General features: G+C 46.5%; 1 protein-coding gene across 1 annotated transcript in view; it reads right to left on the bottom strand.

Moving 5' to 3' along the window:
- LOC146063619 (sulfotransferase 6B1-like) overlaps positions 1 to 24,075 on the bottom strand; it is a 40,085-nt gene that overhangs the window by 4,087 nt on the left and 11,923 nt on the right. Inside the window, exons 3-6 of the mRNA XM_083176176.1 lie at positions 17,460 to 17,569; positions 15,924 to 16,013; positions 8,156 to 8,282; positions 5,648 to 5,739 (exon numbers count right to left, since the gene is read on the bottom strand). Coding sequence (XP_083032302.1) covers positions 5,648 to 5,739; positions 8,156 to 8,282; positions 15,924 to 16,013; positions 17,460 to 17,569 — 419 coding nt within the window. The remainder of the gene's footprint in view (positions 1 to 5,647; positions 5,740 to 8,155; positions 8,283 to 15,923; positions 16,014 to 17,459; positions 17,570 to 24,075) is intronic.

Genomic DNA, 24,075 nt, shown 5'->3' with positions numbered 1-24,075 from the left:
ATACAGCCAGGCAGCCCCCCGCTCTCTGCCCAGCTGTCACCCCTGCAGTTTCCGCTCCAATTCTTCTCTCTGCTTTCACCTCAGCCCGCCCCCCTTTAATCATGTGGTGCTGGCACACGGCGTGCTCCCCCGACGTCACGCACAACAACAGCGCGCACAATATTTCAAATGTCCACTCGGCTAGAGGGGCCACCAGGAGGGGAGTGGGAGCGTGCTCTGTGCTGCACTCTGCTCCTCTCCCCATAGAAGCAGCTGCACCGCTCTCCATCTTTCCCTGCAGCAGCAGCGAAGGCTCATATAAAAATTTACAGTAAGTGGCACTTTTGGGGGCATTGCTTAATGGACGCTACAAGTGGCGGTATGTGGGGGCATTACGCATAATGTGTGGCTTAATGTGTAAGGGGCATTATGTGTGCAGCATCATGTGTAAGGGACATTATGTGTGCAGCATCATGTGTAAGCGGCATTATGTGTGCAGCATTGTGTGTAATGGGTACTATGGTGCACGGCATCATGTGTAATGGGTACTATGGTGTGCGGCATCATGTGTAATGGGTACTATGGTGCCATCAAGCAAGAACCCCCTAGCAATGAGCACGTAGGTAAGCAGCACTTATGTGGCAAATATGTAGTGGGCATTATGGTTTGTTATATAGAATGTAATGGGCATCATGATGTGTGGCACAATGTGTAATGGGCATTATGGTGTGTGGCCTTATGTGTAATTGGCATTACGGCGTGTGGCTTTATGTGTAATGGGTATTATGGAGTTTGCTAAAATGTGTAATGGGCATTACTATGGCCCTTATTCTGATCGGTGCGGATATTCCCGAATTCTTACGGTGCGGTCCGCACGCCACGGTGTGCTGCCGCGTGCGGCCATCGTCCGTAGAAACGCCCACGTGTCCTCCGCATTCGGACGGACTCACTCTTTAAGAACAGGGCGTGTTTACGGACGAAATACAAACCATACGTGTGCGGGTGAAACACTCCGATTCTGCACGGTATTACAGAGTATGCACGGGAATCCCGCATCCAAACGGATGGCAAGCGGTGCTTCCGCACGGAAGCAGTGTATTTACGCCAAACTACAAACTATTATGTCTATTCTGCAATACATCACATGACCCACTTATTCAATTACCTATCCTCATACAAAAATGCCTGTTTGGAATTGGAATCAATTAGATGCCAATATATCCTTACAAGCATGCCTAACACATGCATTGCACACATTAACCCTTACAGCAATTGAAGTGCAATGGTTTCAATTAAAGCACTGACAAGCGTCCTATTAGTGAGTAATGAGTAAAGGAGTCGATTGTATTGGGTTCAGGTGTTAATGCTTGTAGTCATTAGGCGTTCCGTTCGGCTACCGCAAGACCGAGTGGTTTCCGCAAAGCAATACTTGACTTATGGACACCGCACATTTCTATCGGTTTTGGTCGCGTGCATTCGGAGTGCTATCCGAATGTACGCCCCCCAACATAAGTGTACTCCCCCGTGTCCGCCCATGTTTCCTCCCAGTTTTTCCCACTTTGAAACTACGCCCATGTCTCATTCCGCATGACGCCCATAATACGCCCATATTTCAAGACTGATTGCGGGGCACAGTTTTGTACGGGATTTGCACGAACAGGTACGGAGTCAATGCGTGGCACATGCGCGTGGCGTTCTCCACGCATGCGCAGACGCCGTAAAGACGCTATCCGAAAGTATGCGGAAAAGTACGCATCAATCAGAATAAGGGCCAATGTATGGTCTAAAGTGTAACACCACACCCCTTTTTGTGATGCCACACCTCCTTCCCATGAGGCCACGCCCCCTTTTGTCACACGGCTACGCCGCGCAAAGGTCCTCCTGCTGTTATGTCTAGATCTGGGACCACCCATTACCATAATTCTAGATTCGCCTATGTATGTGAGGATCTATTTATCATGTTTAGTTGGTAAGCTAGTATCAAGGATCTTGTGTTTCCACTACAGAAAGCTGAAAATATTTTGATGGAGAGAAATATGAAGCATTCACCCTTTGTGTCCCAGCTCTGGTAATTATGGTGCTGCAGGTGAGGCTCTGGCCCCCATTAGCCCGTTCATTTGCTCATTGTGTCAGTTTATGAGTTTGTGGTTATTCTGTCTGACAAATTCTGCTCTTGATTTTACTAAAGTTATTTACATGACTACTTCTGCTTCATTGATGGGCATTATCTAGGCATTCAAGAAGGGCTTTTTGCATAAGGACAGTCATTTCTGTATTATAATCGTGTGTTCAAACGTATTGGTGGAAGCTACTCACATAGGGATTGCATAACAGCTGCTACTGTACTTTGTAGACTACAGTTGTGCAAAAATATGCTAATTCCCCAAGAGGCATCTTGTGTAAATAGGCGCCTCCTGCTGCATCCAGGTTGCTCAGAATGAATGGTGTTTGGCCCAAGCAGAGTGAAATCAAGCTGAGTCCAAAGATGCAGCGACCAGCCTAAGCATGCCCAGAAAATGGGCCCCATGCGCAACATGAAATGCTGGCTGTTGTCACCCCTTCCCTGCTGCCATACAGTTGCAGCATGTCACTTACACTATCACTTTAGGGCAGTATGACTTTCATCACATAAACAGATCTACCATACCTCCCAACTGTCACGATTTTAGAGGGACAGTCCCGATTTTCGGGTCCTGTCCCGCTGTCCCACCCGCGGCAGGCATTGTCCCGCTGCGGGGGGTGGCAGTTGGGAGACCCCCCAATCTAGTAGAATAGACACTGTGCGCATGCGCACAGCGTCTATTCTCGTATGAAAATTAGGTTGCGGCTAATTAGCATAAGCTGCACCCTCATTTGCATACGCCCCACCCCCTTTTCGGGCGGAGTGTCCCTATTTCTTTAGGTCAAAAGTTGGGAGGTATGGATCTACACATGTGCAGTCAGCATACTGTGCATTCCCGCAGATAGCCTAATATCGGACATGTACTGTTCGCTAACCATCAGGTTGGCCAGTGGCTAACTACAGAGGGTGCAGGGTCCTGTCCAATAGGGAGGGGGGGGGGGGGGCAAAGCCCATTGGTGAATCCCCTGCACCCTTTTGATTTTTTATCTATCTATCTATATCCACATGCACGGAAGACAAGCGGCACTCGGAGACTTAATCAGTGAAATGGAAACTGTGCTTTTAATGCGTCATCAACGTTTCAGGGCTCCTGTCCCCTTCGTCAGGATAACTAGTGTACAAATAGTGAGCAATATTTAGAAGATAAACTTACCCCTCCTCTGTCTGCCCCTGGCATCAGCTTCGGCGATGGGGCACTGTTCCCCGGACCCCTCCCCCGGATCAGCACTGTGTACTTATATATAAGTGCTGGATATGTCCACATACATAACAGGTGAGACTTCCAACTACTATATGGGTATATGCACCACTTATGGTTCTCTTGCTTAAATGATGCCCTTTGATGAAGGTGTGAATAACACCGAAACAGCCCGTCAGGGCAGTGGATATTGTAGCCCTTTAGTGGTCTTCAGCTGCTGTCTGATATGGACAGAGTGGGCAGTGGCTGCACTGCTGTACCGTGTCCCCCTTCAGTGGTGAAGACCCAGCGCACAGGACAGTGGTGGATGCCTGAGCCACTTGAAGCAGCCCTGGCAAACAGAACAGCCAGATATGTCTGCTCCTCTTGCAGGAGACCTGGCATGCAGGACAGCCAGGGATATTCAAGATACACGGCAGCGAATGCACTGTAAGACCTGACTCTGATAGCTAATGAGGGGGAGGGGGAAACATTTCTGTCACAACTGTTTCAAGCCCCTAGTCTCCATCCTCTCCTATTCCCTCCTCTCACCTAACCCCCCTTGTCTCGCCTCCCCCCTCTCTCACCCCCTCTCTTCCCCCACACCCCTCATCACTAATTCTCACTCCCTCCCCACCCCCTTCCTCTCTCTAGCTCTCTCCTGCTGCCTCTCTCACCTCTCCCACTCGCTTTTCTTCCCCCGACCCAATCTCTCTCCTCTTCTTATCTCCTACATGCTCTCTTTTCCCCACTCTCTCTCTCTCCCTCTTCCTCTTGCTGATACCAGCTCTCACTCCATGCCTCTCTCCCCTTATGTCCCAGACACCCTCTCTTGTTTCCTGTCTCTCCCTTTTCTCTCCCTGACACCCCATTTCACTTCCTGTCTGTATCCCTTTCTATCCCCAAAACCCTCTATAACTCCCTGTCTCTCTCCTGTCTCTATCCCTTACACTCTGTTTCTCATTGACACCCTCTCTCTCTCTCGTGACAATGGTGTGAATAGGGTGCTTTTCCAAAATTTTGCTATGGGGCCCACATAATTTTCGTTGTGCCCAGAGGTTTGCATACTGCAAACCTCTGAATTAGGCCAATAGCTCCATTATTTATATAAATGAATATGTATAGCAAATAACTTTACCTCACTATACATACTTAAACCTTCAGGAGATGAAGAGAAGGTTGGATGGTTCTGCGCTCACCCTCTAGGTGTGTGTGTGAGGTTGAAAATATGGCTATTAAACAGTATGATTGGACACCTTCCACACATCCATCGATCACCTACACAGAAGTCTCCTCCCCAACCCAGCCGGGGAGTCGAGCGCACACAGCTCCCACCCCCCTGTCACTCCGGGCTGACGCTCCCCAGCCAAACCCGGTAGTGACGGCGACGCGAGGTGAGCAGTGTGGAACTACGGTCGACGCACCCGCTAGCAGCGCGGGCGCCGGTGAAGAGAGCATCAACAGAACGGCGAGGGACTGATCCACCACGGTACAGGGTATCGGGTAAGTACGCTGTGCACCACCGGTCGGGTTAGGGACGCCAGCCCCCGGTGACATCACGTACTCACCTTGACCCCAGCAGCATCATTGTTTTGTCAGACTGTATTTCTTCACAGAGACTTGCAATCCTGAGACTTTGCACGCTTATCACCCCAAGGCTTATTGTGGTTTCCTGCTCATTCATAGGCAGCCAGCCCCCCATCCACCCCTGTCACATCATCAGCGACCAGCAGACACTACTAAGTGAGAGCTGTTCCACTGACATTGAAGTGATAATACAACTCCTTACACCCCCACCGGTGTGTCCCTATACACACCAATATCCCCCCATATCCACGTACATACTTCATTTATTTTAGTAATAAAATAATTTCTTTTTACCAATCATACTGTTTAATATACATATTTTCAACCTCACACACACACACCTAGAGGGTGAGCGCAGAACCATCCAGCCTTCTCTTTATCCACCCAGGAGTACTGGACTACTCCGGTTCAGCTGCCCCCTCGTACAATTGTACTTTAGCGCTGGCACATCCCGAATTTGCAATTGCCATACTTCAGGAGATGAGAAACTAGTTGGGCCAACACACGTAGCGATAAAGGGCCATTTTCTAAATTAAACACACATCGCTGTGTGTGTAGGGCCCATAGCAATAGCAACGCTCGGCCCCGCATGTCGCTATCCAGTCAGATTGCTTAGCAAGTGACTGCACATCGCCCGTGCTTTCTGTAGTGGGTGATAGCGATCAGTGATCTGTATTAACTTACTTAAATCTCCCATGCTTATTTGCTATGCTTAATCACTGGTGCACATCGCTGGCACAAATCTCTACATGTGTAGGCCCCTTAAGACTTATGCTACTTACCTCTTTCATATCTTCAAAGGTCATTACCAAAGTTGTGTCATCCAAATGTTTGTTCCAAGCAACAGCGTGATCAAAATAGGATCCAAAGATAACTAAAATCATCAAAATTAATTGATTAAATTAAAGCCACCTGTAATGTACTAGAAATATTAGCAGCAGATAATCTCCTCAATAGAAGAGTAAATGGTTTCAAAATGATATTACTGTATGCCTCCTATTCCATGATTGTCTAAACTGATTTTCCATTGCGGACACATTACATTTTAAAGTATTTAAATGGGTTATATAGCAACGCATTAGATGTGATATCCAGTCAATTGGTCTACAGTGTCTATTTCGACAGTCAATAAGTCGACACTGACAAAGGCTGACACAAGTTTTTCCGCATTTTAACTGACTTTTTTTACTTCACGTTTGCAGTGGGCATAGAGGGAGAATAGAATAGTGTGCTGGAAGCATGGCGAGTGCGGTGCAGCACCAAAAAATTATCCTGTGCTGACCATTTACATGTCCACATGTTTCTTGTGTCTATCTTTCGTCCATGTTGAACTAGACCATGACTATCTTTTTCATATGTCGACCTAGTCACTGTCAAGTGCACACTGCTCAAGTGCAGCAGCAAAAGCAAACCAGACACTGGCATGCATTAAAAAGGGAATGGATTCAAGGGATGCCAATGTGATGGTGCCTCTTTACAAGGCATTGGTGAGATCACACTTGGATTACTGTGTTCAGTTTTGGGAACCGCACCTTAAAAAGGGATATAAATAAATTGGAACAGGTACAGAGAAGGGCGACTAAGCTAGTAAAAGGTCTCGAATCACTAGAATACAAACATATGTTTTTACTGGAGAAATGGAGGCTGAGAGGTGATATGATTAGTATGTTCAAATACAGGATTGGGAATCATATGGAACTGGGAGATGATTTGTTCAGTAACAGGCCTATACTTAGGACACGCAGGCATGTACTGAGGCTTGCGGAAAACAAATTCCATACTGAATTAAGAGGAGGATTCTTCACCATTAGAGCAGTACAATGATGGGACTCAGTGCCAGTGGGGGTGATTACAGCAACTACTGTTAATGAATTTAAATCAAAACTGGATAATATTTTTGGCCGCCACTAAAAGATCCTATAGATATGACTTACTCAAGTCAGTAGTTACAAGTCAGATAGGTTGAACTCGATGTACTAACGGCTATTTTTAATTTTAATTATTATGTTACTATGTTGACCTTACAATCCACACCCCTATAATGTCTCTATTGTATCCTAGAAAAGGATGGACAGAATCTGATTGGTTGCTATGGGAATTTTAGTAAATATACTGAACCCCATAGAGCTATTATGTCCAAAGATAAACAGGCATTGCCATTCAAATTATAAAGAGAAATCTATGTAATATCTCCTTAATACATACAGGTATATACATTCAGCTCCAGCCAAGTATACATATCACACATGTTCTGTGAGCAGCAAAGTTTTTCCTAAAAGGATTCTCATAGACAGGCTTATTCTGAGTCAGATGACGCCACATCCATGTCTGCACTTTTGGTGGTCGCCGAACAGCGACTATGTAAATGCTGCTAAAAAGCCCCTCCCTGGTGTTTGTATCCACAGATGCTGAGGCTGGTGTGTCATTAAGATGCCCAATCAAAACTTGCACCATCACTATGGCAGAATAGCCCCCTATACAAGAGTATGGATTGCTATATATTAATATGGCATCATATGTGTGAGGTTGAAAATCGAAGCAATCGTTTTCAGGGCCACTCCTATTACACACCCATGAAGATGGACATCCTTTGCTTTATCTATTTAAATAGTTTTTCAAATGGTAATGGTGTCAGGATAATAATTATTCATTTTTTTGATTACTGCTTTGTTTTTACTATTATTAATAATAATAATAAATAAACAATAACTATGTGTTATTATTTAGTGTGACATTAAGTAGCTGCAGTGGATGGACAGTAGATGGCGCTGAATCTTCAGTTGTGCTTGTGATAGTGTATCTTCTTGTTTTATCATCCAAGCTTACATGTACAGTCAGGACCGCATTATCCTTAACACAGTCCACGCAGCTGCCTGATGCCAGTGACCTATTTTGGCCCCAGGAACTGCAAGGCAATAAATGCATTAGATGCACCAAGAGCTTCCTGCACAGCCTACAGTAATTCATAGACACTCGGTACTTAACCCTGAAACTGTGGGTTAATGTGCCTTGGTCATGGGCTTACTGCACGTGTCAGGGGTGGGGGGGATTGACTAGTAACCGCATAGCTCCTGACATTACACCCACAGCTAGAGCGGCAGGGAAATTCCGGTGGATAGTTGAATTTGCCATTATGTGACACTTCATGTACAGTATATGTGACTCAATTGTCAACTCTAGTAGCATGTAATCTAAAATCATTGTTTATGCAAGGTCACTTGTAATAAAGGAATTTGAAATACTTAATTCAAGCAAGAGGAAAACCAGAATTTTTAATAGTAATAAAATACCTTTTCCATCCATGAAGTCTGTGAAAAAGTCATCCCAGCTATTGTATTTGGGAAGCATTGGGTTATTATTGTAGAAGTGAAACAGAGATACTGCTGTGTCTTTTGGATTTCGAAACACCAACAGCATCTGTCAGAAAATATAACCATCATATTAGTATTAAGGATGTTAACTGCGAGCCATCCTATATAATCAAAGCCAAATGCTCTCCTCGCCTCTTTGGTGCCGCCAGTCGCTCCGTTCAGACACACTAGTTGCACTAGTCTTCAAAAGTGATAAAATTAGGAGTGATAAACAGCCAGCTAATCAGCTCCTACCTGCCATGTCACATACTGCGTTTGAAAAATGTCAAGCAGGAGCTGATTGGTTGGTTATTTATCACTCTCCATTTTATCACTTTTGAAGCTTAGTGAATCTGGCCCACAGACACACACGGATGCCACTGGAGGGTGCTCAGCAGATATCCTTTTGGGACACACTCAAACACATGCTGAACATGACAGCGCCCTGGCACACAGCCGCCCTGCTAGCCTCATGGTGCCCCCTCACCATCCTCCTTCTTCAAGATGCCTGTGGGTGGCCTCACCTTTTCAAGCAGTCTGCAGGGTGCTTTCCCAACTCCTGTACTAGCCAGCTCTGAGTCTTCACCGATGCATTACTGGGAGGAGACTTGGCCATGCTGAGCCTGCTGGAACATTCGGAGACTACAGCCTTCTACCAATAATACATCAATGAAGAAAGACAGAGCCGTCAGACTGCTCAAAAACTTGAAGGTAAGCAATTACCCATGCTTCTGTCATGTTTACGCAGGGAAGGGTAAGCTATCGAATTGCATGTCCTTAGCCTCTGATTTCAATCCGATGTGCGCGGGACAGGAGATGGTCATTGCTGCACACAGGATCCATCAGATAATGCAGCGGGGAATGGGCGTGCTTCGGATATATCACATGCAAAATGACCACATACAATCTATCGCATGCAATCCTGATGCCGGGACCTTCCTGGGCTGCCCAAGGGGGCTTGACTGGGACTTCTCCCCTTGTAGTGAGTATATTTAACTATTTGTACTGTTGTGGAACTACAAGTACCAGCGGGCCCTTTAATGGCCGACATTCTTGGACTTGTGGTTCTCCAAGTTCCTGCATGCAGTGCAGGCTTGCTGGGACTCATAGTTCCACAACAATACATAATAGTTTTTATCTTTTTACAATGCCTTCAGCCTGGGAAAGGGTTAATCCTGGAGGGATGGGGACTCCTTTATTGTAGGTAGGGACGGATTGGGGGGGGGGGGGGCACAAGGGGTCAGTACCCCTGGGTCCCCCTCTATCTAGGGCCCCCTGTGGTTGGCATGTATTTTTCATAAAGAAAACATTAATTTTTTTAGCTAATGCTTTTGTGCATGGGAGTGGTGTAATGTTGCAGCTTCACCGATCTGCCAATGTGACAGCGATTAATGGTGCTAATCATCAGGAGCCAAGGCACACTGACTGCACAAGTGTGCAGTGCATTACTGGGAGTTGACTAAGTCCCATGAGATTTTGCACAAGAGTTTAGAGGCTGAGCGGCCTCATCATATGCTTCTCAGGCCCATGTATGACAGCAGCAGCAGTGGCCTCATCAAGGGAGGGTTTTTAGTCAGAGGCAGTGCTGAGCATGTCAAGGCTCCTACAGAGTAAGGTACAGAGGGACAAACACAGGCTTTTCATGTGAATATATTCAATTTTCCTCTACCTTCCCCCATGGCAGCCATTGCTATGGGTTTCTCCCTTCTGGGTAGTCCTTCGGAAAAGAAAAAAAGACACCAGCCCCTATAAGAAGGCTCCACCTCCCGGATCTGGTGTCTTTTTTTATTTTCCGGGTAGTTGGAAGGGCTTACCCTGTGAAGAGCTGCCTGGAGTGCCTCTGCTCCGGTATTTTAGACCTGGCTGCAGTTGGAGGGTTTCCGGTCCCAGGGCTATTGCCAGTGTGCCGCATGCGGTCCCCTTCAGGGGTGAGCTAGGTCGGCGGCATCCACAGGAGTGCCCGTGTGTAGCGGCGCGGGATAGCGTTTGCTGAGGCACTTCCTGGCCTGTGTTCCTCTTTGCAGAGAACAGGCGGGTGTCAGGCGGTGCGCAGCGCAGTTCGGTGACGTCGCCGGGAAGACGTCATATGCATATCAAGTAGCCGGCTGGAGAAGAAGCTGGAAGACGCTGGAGCCGCGAGGACACAGGTGAAGTGTGAAGCGGACGGAGACGCTGACGGAGCGCGTGGACGGGTAAGAGTCACATTGAATGGTCCACTATATCACCAACGTGTGCCGGCATCATGTAATGGAGGAAATATTTTATACAGGTCGGTGCAGTGTCTGTGTGCGGGCTGTGCCGCATTGGGAAGCACGGACCATATTGATTCTTATTGCTGGAAGTCAAACAGTGTTTTTTTCTGTGTCTGGAGCATCTGAAGGTGATTTTCTGGAGAAGTACTATTTATTGGGACTCAGTCTAATTGTGCAGAGTTGAATATATTATATGTCTTGTAGTGCGCACCGCCTTAGAATTATGGAAGATGAAAACCGGCAGGCTGCTAAAAAGTCAGGGTAAGCCCTAAAAGGAGTTTTTCTGTTCATATGGTGGTGGTCATTTTTTGTTTTTTTTTGGTGACACCACTCTGATAAATACCGAAAGGCATATGTTTGTTGGTAGGTCTGAGACCAGCAAAGAAAAGGAGTCAAAGGCCAAGCATAAGAGATCTCATATGGCTAAATGCAATTCATGTGATAAGCTTTTGCCCGAGAAGCATGTGGGCAACTTGTGTGAGGCTTGTAAGACCCCGCAGCAAATACCTATGGTGTAGATGGCCAATTTGGTAGATATGCTGAAGAAATCTTTGTCTGATACATTTGTGACCAAGGATGATCTTTCTAAAATTAGGTCTAAAAAGGAAACATGTTGTCCTGAGTGATTCAGAGGAGTCAGTTGAGGAAACAGGCATTGTCCAGGTGTACATTTGCTGGATCAAGACCCTGATATTGATGATCAATTACAGGACAAGTCTGACTCTGATTTCAGTCCTGACATGATTAATAACTTGTTAAGTCTTATCCATAAATCACTTAACATAGAGGATCCAGCAGAAGACCTTAATTTGCAGGAAATGCTCTTTAAGGATAAAAGGAGGAAGAGTAAGGTGTTCCCATTGTCTCAGACTTTAAAGGGTGTTATTTTGGATGAATGGAAGCACCCAGATAAGAGAATAGCAATTCCAGATAGGATTGCAAAAATGTATCCCTTTGAAAAGGAACAGGTGTTGTCATGGGATGAGGCTCCTAGAGTGGATGCGGCCATTTCCAGGATATCTAGAAAAACCACGTTGCCATTAGAAGACGCAAACATTTTCAAGGATCCAATGGAAAGGAGAATTGAATTGGGTCTTAAAAGACAACATCTGGTAGCAGGTGCGTCTTTAAAGCCTGCAGCAGCGATAGCGGTGACATCTAGGGTCCTCAGGGGCTGGTGTCAACAGTTTGAAGGGGATGTATTAGACGGAATAAAAAGATCAGAATTGCTCAAAATGATTCAGAACATTCAATTGGCGGTCCAGTTTTTGTGTGAAGCCTCTATGGATTCGGTGCATCTAGCTGCAAGGGCAGGAGCTACCACAGCAGCTATCAGAAGAGCTTTGTGGTTAAAGCCATGGGCCGCAGATGTTCAATCTATGAACAAATTGATGTCTCTTCCCTTTCAGGGGGATTACTTGTTAGATGACCTAGTAACAAAGATTTCTGGAGGGAAGTCAGTCTGGTTGCCTCAAGACAAGACTAATAAGAAGAGTATGCCTAACAAATTCAACAGATATCAGCCTCAAGAATACAGAGAAGCCAGAAGTTATAGAAAGGGATCCTGGATGTCCAGGGCAAATTTTCGTGCCCAAAGAGGCAGAGAAAATAAATTTCCCTTCAAGAAGGAGCAGCAATGACGCCGACCCACAAAGGGTAGGGGCCAGGCTGCTGAAATTTTTTCAAGTCTGGCAAGGATCCACCACGGACAGGTGGGTCTTAGAGATTATTCAGTCAGGTTACAAGATCGACTTCAGAAGACGCCCAGGGAATCTTGTAATAGAATCTCCTATTCCCAGGGACAAAGAGGAAAGGAAGGCTTTATTTTTAAGTTTAGAAGAGATGAAGGCTCAAGGTGTAGTCAACATAGTTCCAAAAGGGCAGGAACTTCAGGGATGGTATTCCCGTTTTTTTGTTATAAAAAAGGCATCCGGAGGCTTCCGTACCATTTTGGATCTCAGACGTCTGAACAAGTTGGTACAGATCAGGCCATTCAAGATGGAGTCGGTCAGGTCCATAGTTCCAGAAATAGGTCAAGGGGATTTTATGACATCCATCGATCTCAAGGATGCGTATTTGCACGTTCCGATATTTGAGGGTCATCGAAAGTTTCTTCGTTTCAGAATTTTGGGAATAAGTGATCAGTTTACAGCTCTACCATTCGGGTTGGCAACATCACCACTGACGTTCTCGAAGGTGCTGGTGGTTCTGGTGGCAAAGTTATAGCAAGAAGGCATAAAGCTATGGCCTTACTTGGACGATATCCTGATTGTAGCAAGCTCAAGAGATATTGTCATGCGTCACACAGAAAGAGTAATTCAATGTTTGGAGCAACACGGATGGATGATATCGAAAAAAAAGCCATTTGGTGCCAACTCAGAAGATTCAATACTTAGGTGGCCTTAACTCCCTTCAGGAGAACAAAATTGATTCAGCAAACCAGCATAATGATGGAGAAGTCAGTAGTACGGTCTCAAGACTGTATGAGAGTACTGGGACTCATGGCAGCTGCCCTGGAAACAGTGCAATGGTCCAGGTTTCACATGAGGAAGTTGCAGACGTGTTTTCTAACACAATGGAACAAAGACAACAAGAACTTAACACAAAGGATAGTTTTGACAAAGGCTGCAAAATCAGATTTGGCCTGGTGGTCAGACGAGGATCGGTTGGGAAAAGGAAGAACTTTTGCCCTCATGGATCAAGCAGTCGTGACCATAGATGCCAGCCAGGTAGGCTGGGGGGCGTCATGTGGCCTAGAGATAGCACAAGGAGGATGGCCTCCCTCATGGCAAAAGGCGCACTCCAATGTAAGGGAGATGGAGGCGGTAGTCAGGGCATGTCACCAGTTTCAGCAACAACTGCAAGGCAAGGAACTCATTGTCAGGTCAGACAATCGGGCCGTAGTGGCATACATAAATCGTCAAAGGGGGACAAAAAGTCGCAACCTGATGGAAGTGGCAGAAAGGTTACTTTATTGGGCCGAGAGGCATGTATTAAACATAATGTCAGTATTCCTAGCAGGGAAAGAAAACTATATGGCGGACGAACTAAGCAGAAGGAGGTGCTTACCAGGAGAGTGGTCCCTCAACGACGAGATTTTCAATATGCTAGTAAAGAAATGGGGGCGTCCACAAGTCGACCTCATGGCCTCAAGAGAAAACAAGAAAGTACAATATACTTTTCCTGTTTCAAAGATCAGCATGCGGAGCAATGGGACGCTCTGACAGCCATTTGGTGGATGAAGCGAGTTTATGTATTCCCTCCAATTCCAGTAATCTCAAGATTGTTAAGGAAAATTCAAAGAGAACAGGTGGAGGTGATAGCGGTGCTACCTTATTGGCCGCGAAGAGCATGGTTCGCTTCAGTATGTCAGATGGCAGCGGAGGAACCATGGATGCTGCCATCGAGGTCCAACCTTCTGGTTCAGGGTTGAATATGTCGGCAACAGCCGTCGACCTGGAAGTTGACGGCTTGGTTGCTGAAACTAAATCACTGACAGAGAGGTTTTGAAAGAGAAGTAGTTCAAACATTGCTTAAGGCAAGGAAAGGGTCCACCTCAGCTGCGTATTACAAGGTGTGGAGAAAGTATGTGTCACGATGCAAAGAAAAAATGCAATCACCAAAGAAGGTTGCTTCAGTGCTAAATTTCTTGCAAGCAGGACTGCAGATGGGATGGTCTTTGAGCACTTTGAAGGTACAAGTCTCGGCCTTGTCAGCAATGTTAGACTGGGACTTGGCAGGGGACAGGTATGTCCGAAGATTTATACAAGCAGTAAGAATTCAGGTCACCTCTTGCACCATGGGACTTAAATTTAGTCCTAGGAGTCCTTATGGAGGCTCCTTTTGAGCCTCTTCATGAGATTTCATTATTGTTTCTTTCATGGAAAGTTCTGATCTTAGTAGCAATTACTTCCGCAAGACGAATTTCGGAATTACAAGCCTTATGGGCAGAAGAGCCTTTTTTAAATTTCTTTGAAAACAGGGTAGTTCTGCGCACTAACCCTCAATTTCTGCCGAAGGTTGTGACTGAGTTTCACATAAACCAAGAAATTGTTTTACCTTCTTTTTGTGTGAATCCAGCGAATGAGAAGGAAGGTCATTTACATAATTTGGATATAGTAAGGGCTCTAAAGATTTATGTTCAGAGAACAAAGGATGTGTGTACAGTCAAAAATCTTTTCGTTTTAACAAGCGGTAGTAGAAAGGGGCAGATGGCCTCAAAAGCGACATTAGCAAGGTGGATTAAGGACTGTATCCTCAAGGCTTATCAAGTAAGACAGAGAGAACCTCCAGAGAGCCTGAAGGCACACTTTACGAGAGCAGTTGCCTCATCTTGGGCGGAGAGAGGATCCGCTTCAGTGGAGGAACTATGTAAAGCGGCAGGATGGTCGTCTATACATACATTTACAAAGCATTACAGGATAGATGTAATGTCTTCATCCAATGCTAAGTTCGGAAGGAAAGTTCTTAGCGCGGCTCTGTGAAAATATGAAGATGATTTTCGGAATTATGATTTACAGTTATTTAATCCTGAGGAAGCAACAATCTGTGTTGGTTGTGAGTGTGCCCTCCCGAAAAAGTGAACTGCTGGGGTATAACCCATAGTAATGGCTGCCATGGGGGAAGGTAGAGGAAATATCAGATTATTACCTGGTAATATATGTTTTCCTCTACTCCACCATGGCAGCATATATTTCCGTCCCTTATGTATTGTTAGTTGTATCGTGTTATGTGGAATAATTGTTTTTGTTTATATATTGAAGCTGGAGAATTCAAGACACCGGATCTGGGAGGTGGAGCCTTCTTATAGGGGCTGGTGTCTTTTTTATTTTCCAAAGGACTACCCAGAAGGGAGGAACCCATAGTAATGGCTGCCATGGTGGAGTAGAGGAAAACATATTACCAGGTAATAATCTGATATTTCATAGATGCGGCACTCCAACAGCACTTAATTGCTGATATGTATGCAGTCAGTGATGGGATGCATTGCATGCAAAATACGATGCTTAAAGCATTCCTCCCATAACATGTATGTAGGGAAACTGTACGGCATAATGTGAATTTGGCTAAACCCTGGCCATAACAACTATCAAAATTCAGATCCAATATATGTAATTATGAAATAGTACATGCATAGACAGGGGCTCTAAAAGGAGCCTGTCCCTACAATGTGTTCTTAGTGGCCTCTGTACTCCTCTATTAGGAATTCTGTGCATGCGTGGTCTACTAACTATGCAAGTGTGGAGGACATTTCCAAGTTGATCCGGTTGGAAATGGAGTGACCACAGTAGATAAAATAGATATCTTCTGTGGTCCATCCTTTAAACATTGGGGTGATACTTAATATTTGTTGTGAATATGCTGCGAATATTTGATGATAAATGATCAGATCTGAGAGGCTCTTACTTGCTGCATATGGTATTTTATCTAAGGCTCCAGGGCCTACTGTACATTACCTTCATTTTTTTCTCAAAAAATGTTTGGGGTACATAGTCATAAATCAGGTGTGTGCCCAAGACTCGTGGGGAGGGTTCAGCTTTTAACCTCTGCAAAATAAAATTAAAACACAAGTACAGGTCATGTAAAATGAAACAATTCTAGCAAAAACAAAAACACGACAAGTAGTAATAAAGTACATAAATCGGAGTAGTGAAGCAGTGTAGAGGAAACAACAAGGAGGATTAAAATGTTTTAATGGGCCTAATTTAGACCAGTTCTCAAAACTGGAAAAACCATGCTGCACTGCAGATGGGGCAGAGGTAACATGTGCAGAGAGAGTTAGATTTGGGGGAGTTATTAATTTTTTTTGCAGGGTAAATACTGGCAGCTTTATATTTACACAGCAATTGAGATTTAAGTTTGAACACACCCCACCCAAGTCTGACTCTCTCTGCACAAGTTCCATCTGCCCCACCTGCAGTGCATATGCCCATTTTGAGAACAAATTTCCCCTGCGATCAGGTCTGAATTAGGCCCAATGAGCGCAGCAAGAAAGTATATCTATACTTAGTTAATTATCTTTGGATATGCCCCCAGCATCAGATGGATCATCTACTCCTTCTAGGGTTTAAAGGTTGTCTTCTGTGCCTTTTGAAAAACGAATCATTACTATGTACAGTAGTTGCATGGTACACATGGTTGTTCCTTGCCCCACTCCTAGGCATTTGTGGTATCTAAAAGGCCCTTGGGTATTCTACATTTTTTTCCTTGGGACCATTTATCAATTAATTGCAGGATTTTCCCTAAAAACACTTGATTTTTGGGGTTACTCGCAAAGAATACCTATGCCACCGACATTTCTACAGGGACAGCAGCAAACATCTGAGATACTGATGGGGCTACTTTCCTGACAAATTTACCAACCACCAAAAGGTAAAGACCGGAGTGCGGCCTTGTCTGCTAACACTACTGTTGCCTATATGATACATATCACAAAAAATACCTGGAAGAGGGAAATGTAGGATCCCTCCCCAGCACTATTGGTGCATGTGAAGGCAGCACACTACACATGCCTTTGTGCAAGAAGTGAAAGTAAAGTGATGGCTAATGTAATCACTTTTACAAATTGTAGGGATGGGCTTTTATCGATGCCCTTGTTCCAGCGATGTGAAAAACAATACATCTTGGTGGAGCTTCAGTTTCTATTGCTGAGAATACAGTATTAGAAAATTATATTTATTGGATCTAGGTCCAAATAATTAGTAAATATGCCTCCATAGGTGTAATCTGTGCCTCGGCCTTCATAAATAGACAGAGTCTTAGATAAGTTACGAATGAGATTCTTCTTTTGCCAGCGGTTTACCTAGGAAAACATCACTCATACATCACTCATTACTAATACAAATGTTACTATAGTATGTTTATTATAGGATAGAGAGAGGGTGTAGTGGGTTGTGTGGGACATAAGTATTTTGCAAGTCAGCCTCTACCTATAATCTGTAGAGATAACATTCTACATTGTACTACAATTTCCAGCAGTAGAATATACATACCTCCAGTTTATTATCAGATCTAAATTCTATTAGTGGAATGATGGCTGGTGGTTCTTTATTGTGCACTATGTGCACCATGCTATGTAATAGCATTATGGACCAATTGGACCCTAAGAATAAACATGAGAGAAATATCAGACAAAGAACCTGGCCTGTGATAAGGTCTATAGTGAGTGCTTTCTGCAACAACTTCCCCAATTCTAAACAGGTTTTGTTGTCTGAAGATGCGTTCATTGTTTTGTAGACATCTGTATTCACATGCAGGCCCGGCGACAGGGGGGGTCAACGGGGACAGTTGTCCTGGGCCCGACGTCCTGAGGGGCCCCAAGTCCTGCCAGCCCCCCGCTCAGCCGTCAGTCCTGCTCAGTCATGCATCCCCCCTTCCCTTCGCCTTGCTCAGATAGATGTCCAGCCGCGACCAGGCTTGGATCAGAAGCTGCCCTGCCCCGGCCGCTCAGCCACTTCCGCCGGCCCCACACACTCTGGGAAAAGGGACGGAGCTACACAGGTCTCGGCAGGGCCGCAGGGCTTCACGGGTCTCAGGATCCTGCCTGCAGTGATGACTCCTGCTGAGCCTAGAGGTAGCGGGTCTGACAGGAAGCTATGTGACCCAGACAGCTCAGGCCTGCCGCGGGATTCCCAGAGTCTCTCCCTCCCTCAGCCTGCACAGTGCACGTGTCTACTCCGTGCCTGTGAGGAGTCACGCTGCCCGGGGCTGCTGGAAGGGAGCGAGCAGCTGCAGAAGACTAGAGCAGCACGGACGTGGTGACAGCCGCGCCCGCTGGACTGGAAGAAAAGCAGGTCCCAGCAGTAGATGAGAGAGCCCAGGAGGAGGGTGCGGTGCACTGGGTGCAGAGCGGAGCAAGGGGAAGAAGGCTGCCGGGAACCTGGAATCAGAGATCCTCATGAATGAAGGCCTGCAGTGAAGGCAATTGTTCCGGTTGTGTCTCTCAAAAGTAGCCTCCTTTCAAGCACGGGGGTCAGGTTAGTAACTACCAGAAACTCCCTGAAGCCTAACTCTAACTATACACCCCCCTCCTCCACAGTATAACCTTAACTATACACCCCCCTCCCTGCAGCCTAACCATACACCTCCCTCCCCGTCAGTATAACCTTAACTATACACCCCTCTTCCCATCAGTATAACCTTAACTATACACCCCCCCTCCTCCACAGTATAACCTTAACTATACACCCCTCTTCCCATCAGTATAACCTTAACTATACACCCCTCTTCCCATCAGTATAACCTTAACTATACACCCCCCTCCCCCACAGTATAACCTTAACTATACACCCCCCTCCTCTGCAGCCTAACTAACTCTAAAAACCCCTCCCCTGCAGCATAACTCTAATTATACACCATCCATCACTTAACCCTTACATGCACAAACCCCACAGCCTATAACCCTAACCACACACACCCCACAGCCTATAACCCTAACCACACACAGCCCGCAGCCTATAAACCTAACCACACACAGCCCGCAGCCTATAACCCTAACCACACACAGCCCGCAGCCTATAACCCTAACCACACACAGCCCGCAGCCTATAAGCCTAACCACACACAGCCCGCAGCCTATAACCCTAACCACACACAGCCCGCAGCCTATAACCCTAACCACACACAGCCCGCAGCCTATAACCCTAACCACACACAGCCCGCAGCCTATAACCCTAACCACACACAGCCCGCAGCCTATAACCCTAACATGCACAAACCCCGCAGCCTATAACCCTAACCACACACACCCCGCAGCCTATAACCCTAACATGCACAAACCTCACAGCCTATAACCCTAACCATATACCCTATAATCCTAACCATGCGCACACACTCCGCAGCCTATAACCCTAACCACACACACCCCGCAGCCTATAACCCTAACCACACGCAACCCGCAGCCTATAACCCTAACCACACACAGCCCGCAGCCTATAACCCTAACCACACACAGCCCGCAGCCTATAACCCTAACATGCACAAACCCCGCAGCCTATAACCCTAACCACACACACCCCGCAGCCTATAACCCTAACATGCACAAACCCCACAGCCTATAACCCTAACCATATACCCTATAATCCTAACCATGCGCACACACTCCGCAGCCTATAACCCTAACCACACACACCCCGCAGCCTATAACCCTAACCACACGCAACCCGCAGCCTATAACCCTAACCACACACAACCCGCAGCCTATAACCCTAACCACACAAACCCCGCAGCCTATAACCCTAACCACACAAACCCCGCAGCCTATAACCCTAACATGCACAAACCCCGCAGCCTATAACCCTAACATGCACAAACCTCGCAGCCTATAACCCTAACCACACACACCCCGCAGCCTATAACCCTAACCACACACACCCCGCAGCCTATAACCCTAACCACACACACCCCGCAGCCTATAACCCTAACATGCACAAACCCCACAGCCTATAACCCTAACCATATACCCTATAATCCTAACCATACGCACACACTCCGCAGCCTATAACCCTAACCACACACACCCCGCAGCCTATAACCCTAACCACACACACCCCGCAGCCTATAACCCTAACCACACACACCCCGCAGCCTATAACCCTAACATGCACAAACCCCACAGCCTATAACCCTAACCATATACCCTATAATCCTAACCATACGCACACACTCCGCAGCCTATAACCCTAACCACACACACCCCGCAGCCTATAACCCTAACCACACACAACCCGCAGCCTATAACCCTAACCACACACAACCCGCAGCCTATAACCCTAACCACACACAACCCGCAGCCTATAACCCTAACCACACAAACCCCGCAGCCTATAACCCTAACCACACAAACCCCGCAGCCTATAACCCTAACATGCACAAACCCCGCAGCCTATAACCCTAACCACACACACCCTGCAGCCTATAATCCTAACCACACACACCCTGCAGCCTATAATCCTAACCACACACACCCCGCAGCCTATAACCCTAACCACACACACCCCGCAGCCTATAACCCTAACCACACACACCCCGCAGCCTATAACCCTAACATGCACAAACCCCACAGCCTATAACCCTAACCATATACCCTATAATCCTAACCATACGCACACACTCCGCAGCCTATAACCCTAACCACACACACCCCGCAGCCTATAACCCTTACCACACACAACCCGCAGCCTATAACCCTAACCACACACAACCCGCAGCCTATAACCCTAACCACACACAACCCGCAGCCTATAACCCTAACCACACAAACCCCGCAGCCTATAACCCTAACCACACAAACCCCGCAGCCTATAACCCTAACATGCACAAACCCCGCAGCCTATAACCCTAACCACACACACCCCGCAGCCTATAATCCTAACCACACACACCCCGCAGCCTATAATCCTAACCACACACACCCCGCAGCCTATAACCCTAACCACACACACCCCACAGCCTATAACCCTAACCACGCACACCCCGCAGCCTATAACCCTAACCACACACACCCGCAGCCTATAACCCTAACATGCACAAACCCCACAGCCTATAACCCTAACCATATACCCTATAATCCTAACCATACGCACACACTCCGCAGCCTATAACCCTAACCACACACACCCCGCAGCCTATAACCCTAACCACACGCACCCCGCAGCCTATAACCCTAACCACACACAACCCGCAGCCTATAACCCTAACATGCACAAACCTCGCAGCCTATAACCCTAACCACACACACCCCGCAGCCTATAACCCTAACATGCACAAACCCCACAGCCTATAACCCTAACCATATATCCTATAATCCTAACCATACGCACACACTCCGCAGCCTATAACCCTAACCACACACACCCCGCAGCCTATAACCCTAACCACACACACCCCGCAGCCTATAACCCTAACCACACACACCCCGCAGCCTATAACCCTAACCACACACACCCCGCAGCCTATAACCCTAACCACACACAACCCGCAGCCTATAACCCTAACATGCACAAACCTCGCAGCCTATAACCCTAACCACACACACCCCGCAGCCTATAACCCTAACATGCACAAACCCCACAGCCTATAACCCTAACCATATACCCTATAATCCTAACCATACGCACACACTCCGCAGCCTATAACCCTAACCACACACACCCCGCAGCCTATAACCCTAACCACACACAACCCGCAGCCTATAACCCTAACATACACAAACCCCACAGCCTATAACCCTAACCATATACCCTATAATCCTAACCATACGCACACACTCCGCAGCCTATAACCCTAACCACACACACCCCGCAGCCTATAACCCTAACCACACACAACCCGCAGCCTATAACCCTAACATGCACAAACCCCACAGCCTATAACCCTAACATGCACAAACCCCGCAGCCTATAACCCTAACATGCACAAACCCCGCAGCCTATAACCCTAACATGCACAAACCCCGCAGCCTATAACCCTAACATGCACAAACCCCACAGCCTATAACCCTAACATGCACAAACCCCACAGCCTATAACTCTAGCCATACACCCCCTACCGTGTAGCCTATAATCCTAACCATATGCACACACTCCGAAGCCTATAACCCTAACCACACACACCCCGCAGCCTATAACCCTAACCACACACACACACACACACACATCCCGCAGCCTATAACCCTAACCTCACACACACACACCCCGCAGCCTATAACCCTAACCACACACACCCCGCAGCCTATAACCCTAACATGCACAAACCCCACAGCCTATAACCCTAACATGCACAAACTCCACAGCCTATAACCCTAACCATATACCCTATAATCCTAACCATACGCACACACCCCGTAGCCTATAACCCTAACCACACACAGCCCGCAGCCTATAACCCTAACCACACACACCCCGCAGCCTATAACCCTAACATGCACAAACCCCACAGCCTATAACCCTAACCATATACCCTATAATCCTAACCATACGCACACACTCCGCAGCCTATAACCCTAACCACACACACCCCGCAGCCTATAACCCTAACATGCACAAACCCCACAGCCTATAACCCTAACCATATACCCTATAATCCTAACCATACGCACACACTCCGCAGCCTATAACCCTAACCACACACCCCACAGTTAATTATGTGGCCATGACCCTTCCCCACGAAGCCATGCCCCAAATTTTTGTTACCCGCCAATCAGCTCCTGTCTGACATTTTTCAAACACAGTCTGTGATGTGGCAGGTAGGAGCTGATTGGCTGGCTGTTTATCACTCTCCATTTTATCACTTTTGAAGCTTAGAGAATCTGGCCTCATAAGAGGAATTCTCCATATTTTCCAAGGACCCCAAGCCAGGGGATACATAGGGATGACCTGTGGACAGGATGACTGGTCAGAATATCAATGTCAGCATTCCGATGGAGGAAATCTTGACTTACCCTCCCCCTCCTCTAAACACTCCCACCTGCCAGCCTAACACTAATGCCCCCTTGCAACCTGACTGTAAACTTTGCTGCTAGTGACTAACTACAACCCCTGACACTAAATCTAGTACCCCATCCACAGCCTAACTCTAACTTCCTCTTCTAAGTGCCTACCTGCAGCCTTTACTTCCCTCCCATGCCGCCTAACCCTAAGTCCCCCCTAATCGAACACCCCCTTTTCCCATCGTCACGCTAGTGCTCCCTGCATACTTACCATTTGGCATCCTTTAGTCAAGATTCCATGCCAGCTTTCTCAGCTAATGTGCCAGTTTAATACTTGTGGAGGCCCCTAGGCAGTTGACATCCCAGGGCACCCCTTGGAAATGATCTCCTGACAAATTTTTTATTTTATCAACCAACAATTTTAATAAACCAATTTTATTACACAAAACAAACATTAACAATTATTTAGTGTTAGCAAACCAATTAACTTATTATGTTAGTACACTATTTTCTCTAAATAAAGTAACTTTTTTGTTTCTTTGAGTTGATTAATTTTTTCTGTATTTTAGATACAATTTTAGAAAGCTTGAATGTTGATCAGTTGTCATGTGGCCCCTAAAAGGCATGGGGCCGATAGAACAGTGCCTTCTTTGCCTGCTTGGCAATCTGGCACTGCTGTGAGGACCAACTGAGAGGTCCTTAAAAATCAGTGGATTAGAAACCAGTGGTGGATTTTTCCTATAATCTGCAGGATTGTAGCTGCCAGACAGGTAAAATCCACCACCCTGCTCAGTGTCAGTGGATCCAGCTGTAGTCTGTGACTGCCCTGCTGGTCAGTTACAGACACCACAGGCAGTCCCATTGGGAGGTGTTTCCAACCTCTGGGACAGCCAGACCGGATTACCATTAGCAGAGAGAGGGCTTCTTCAGATTTCAACAGCAAACTAACAGCTAGAATGCCAAAGGTCTGCAATGCTGTACTTGCTGAAAAAGGAGAATTCTTTGATGAAAGCAAAGTTTGAAGGACAAAATATTGTCTTGACTATATGTTATATTCATTTTGCAATTTTTCATTTGATAAAAAAAAGTCAGTTTTCATGTAAAACACAAAATTGTCTGGGTGAACCCAAACTTTTCAACGGCAGTGTATACTTACCCTACCCCCTTTCCAGCATCCTAAC

Source organism: Crinia signifera, chromosome 3 (assembly GCF_055691185.1).
Source record: "Crinia signifera chromosome 3, ASM5569118v1, whole genome shotgun sequence".
Lineage (NCBI taxonomy): Eukaryota > Metazoa > Chordata > Amphibia > Anura > Myobatrachidae > Crinia > Crinia signifera.
This window is presented reverse-complemented; position numbering and strand designations above follow the sequence as displayed.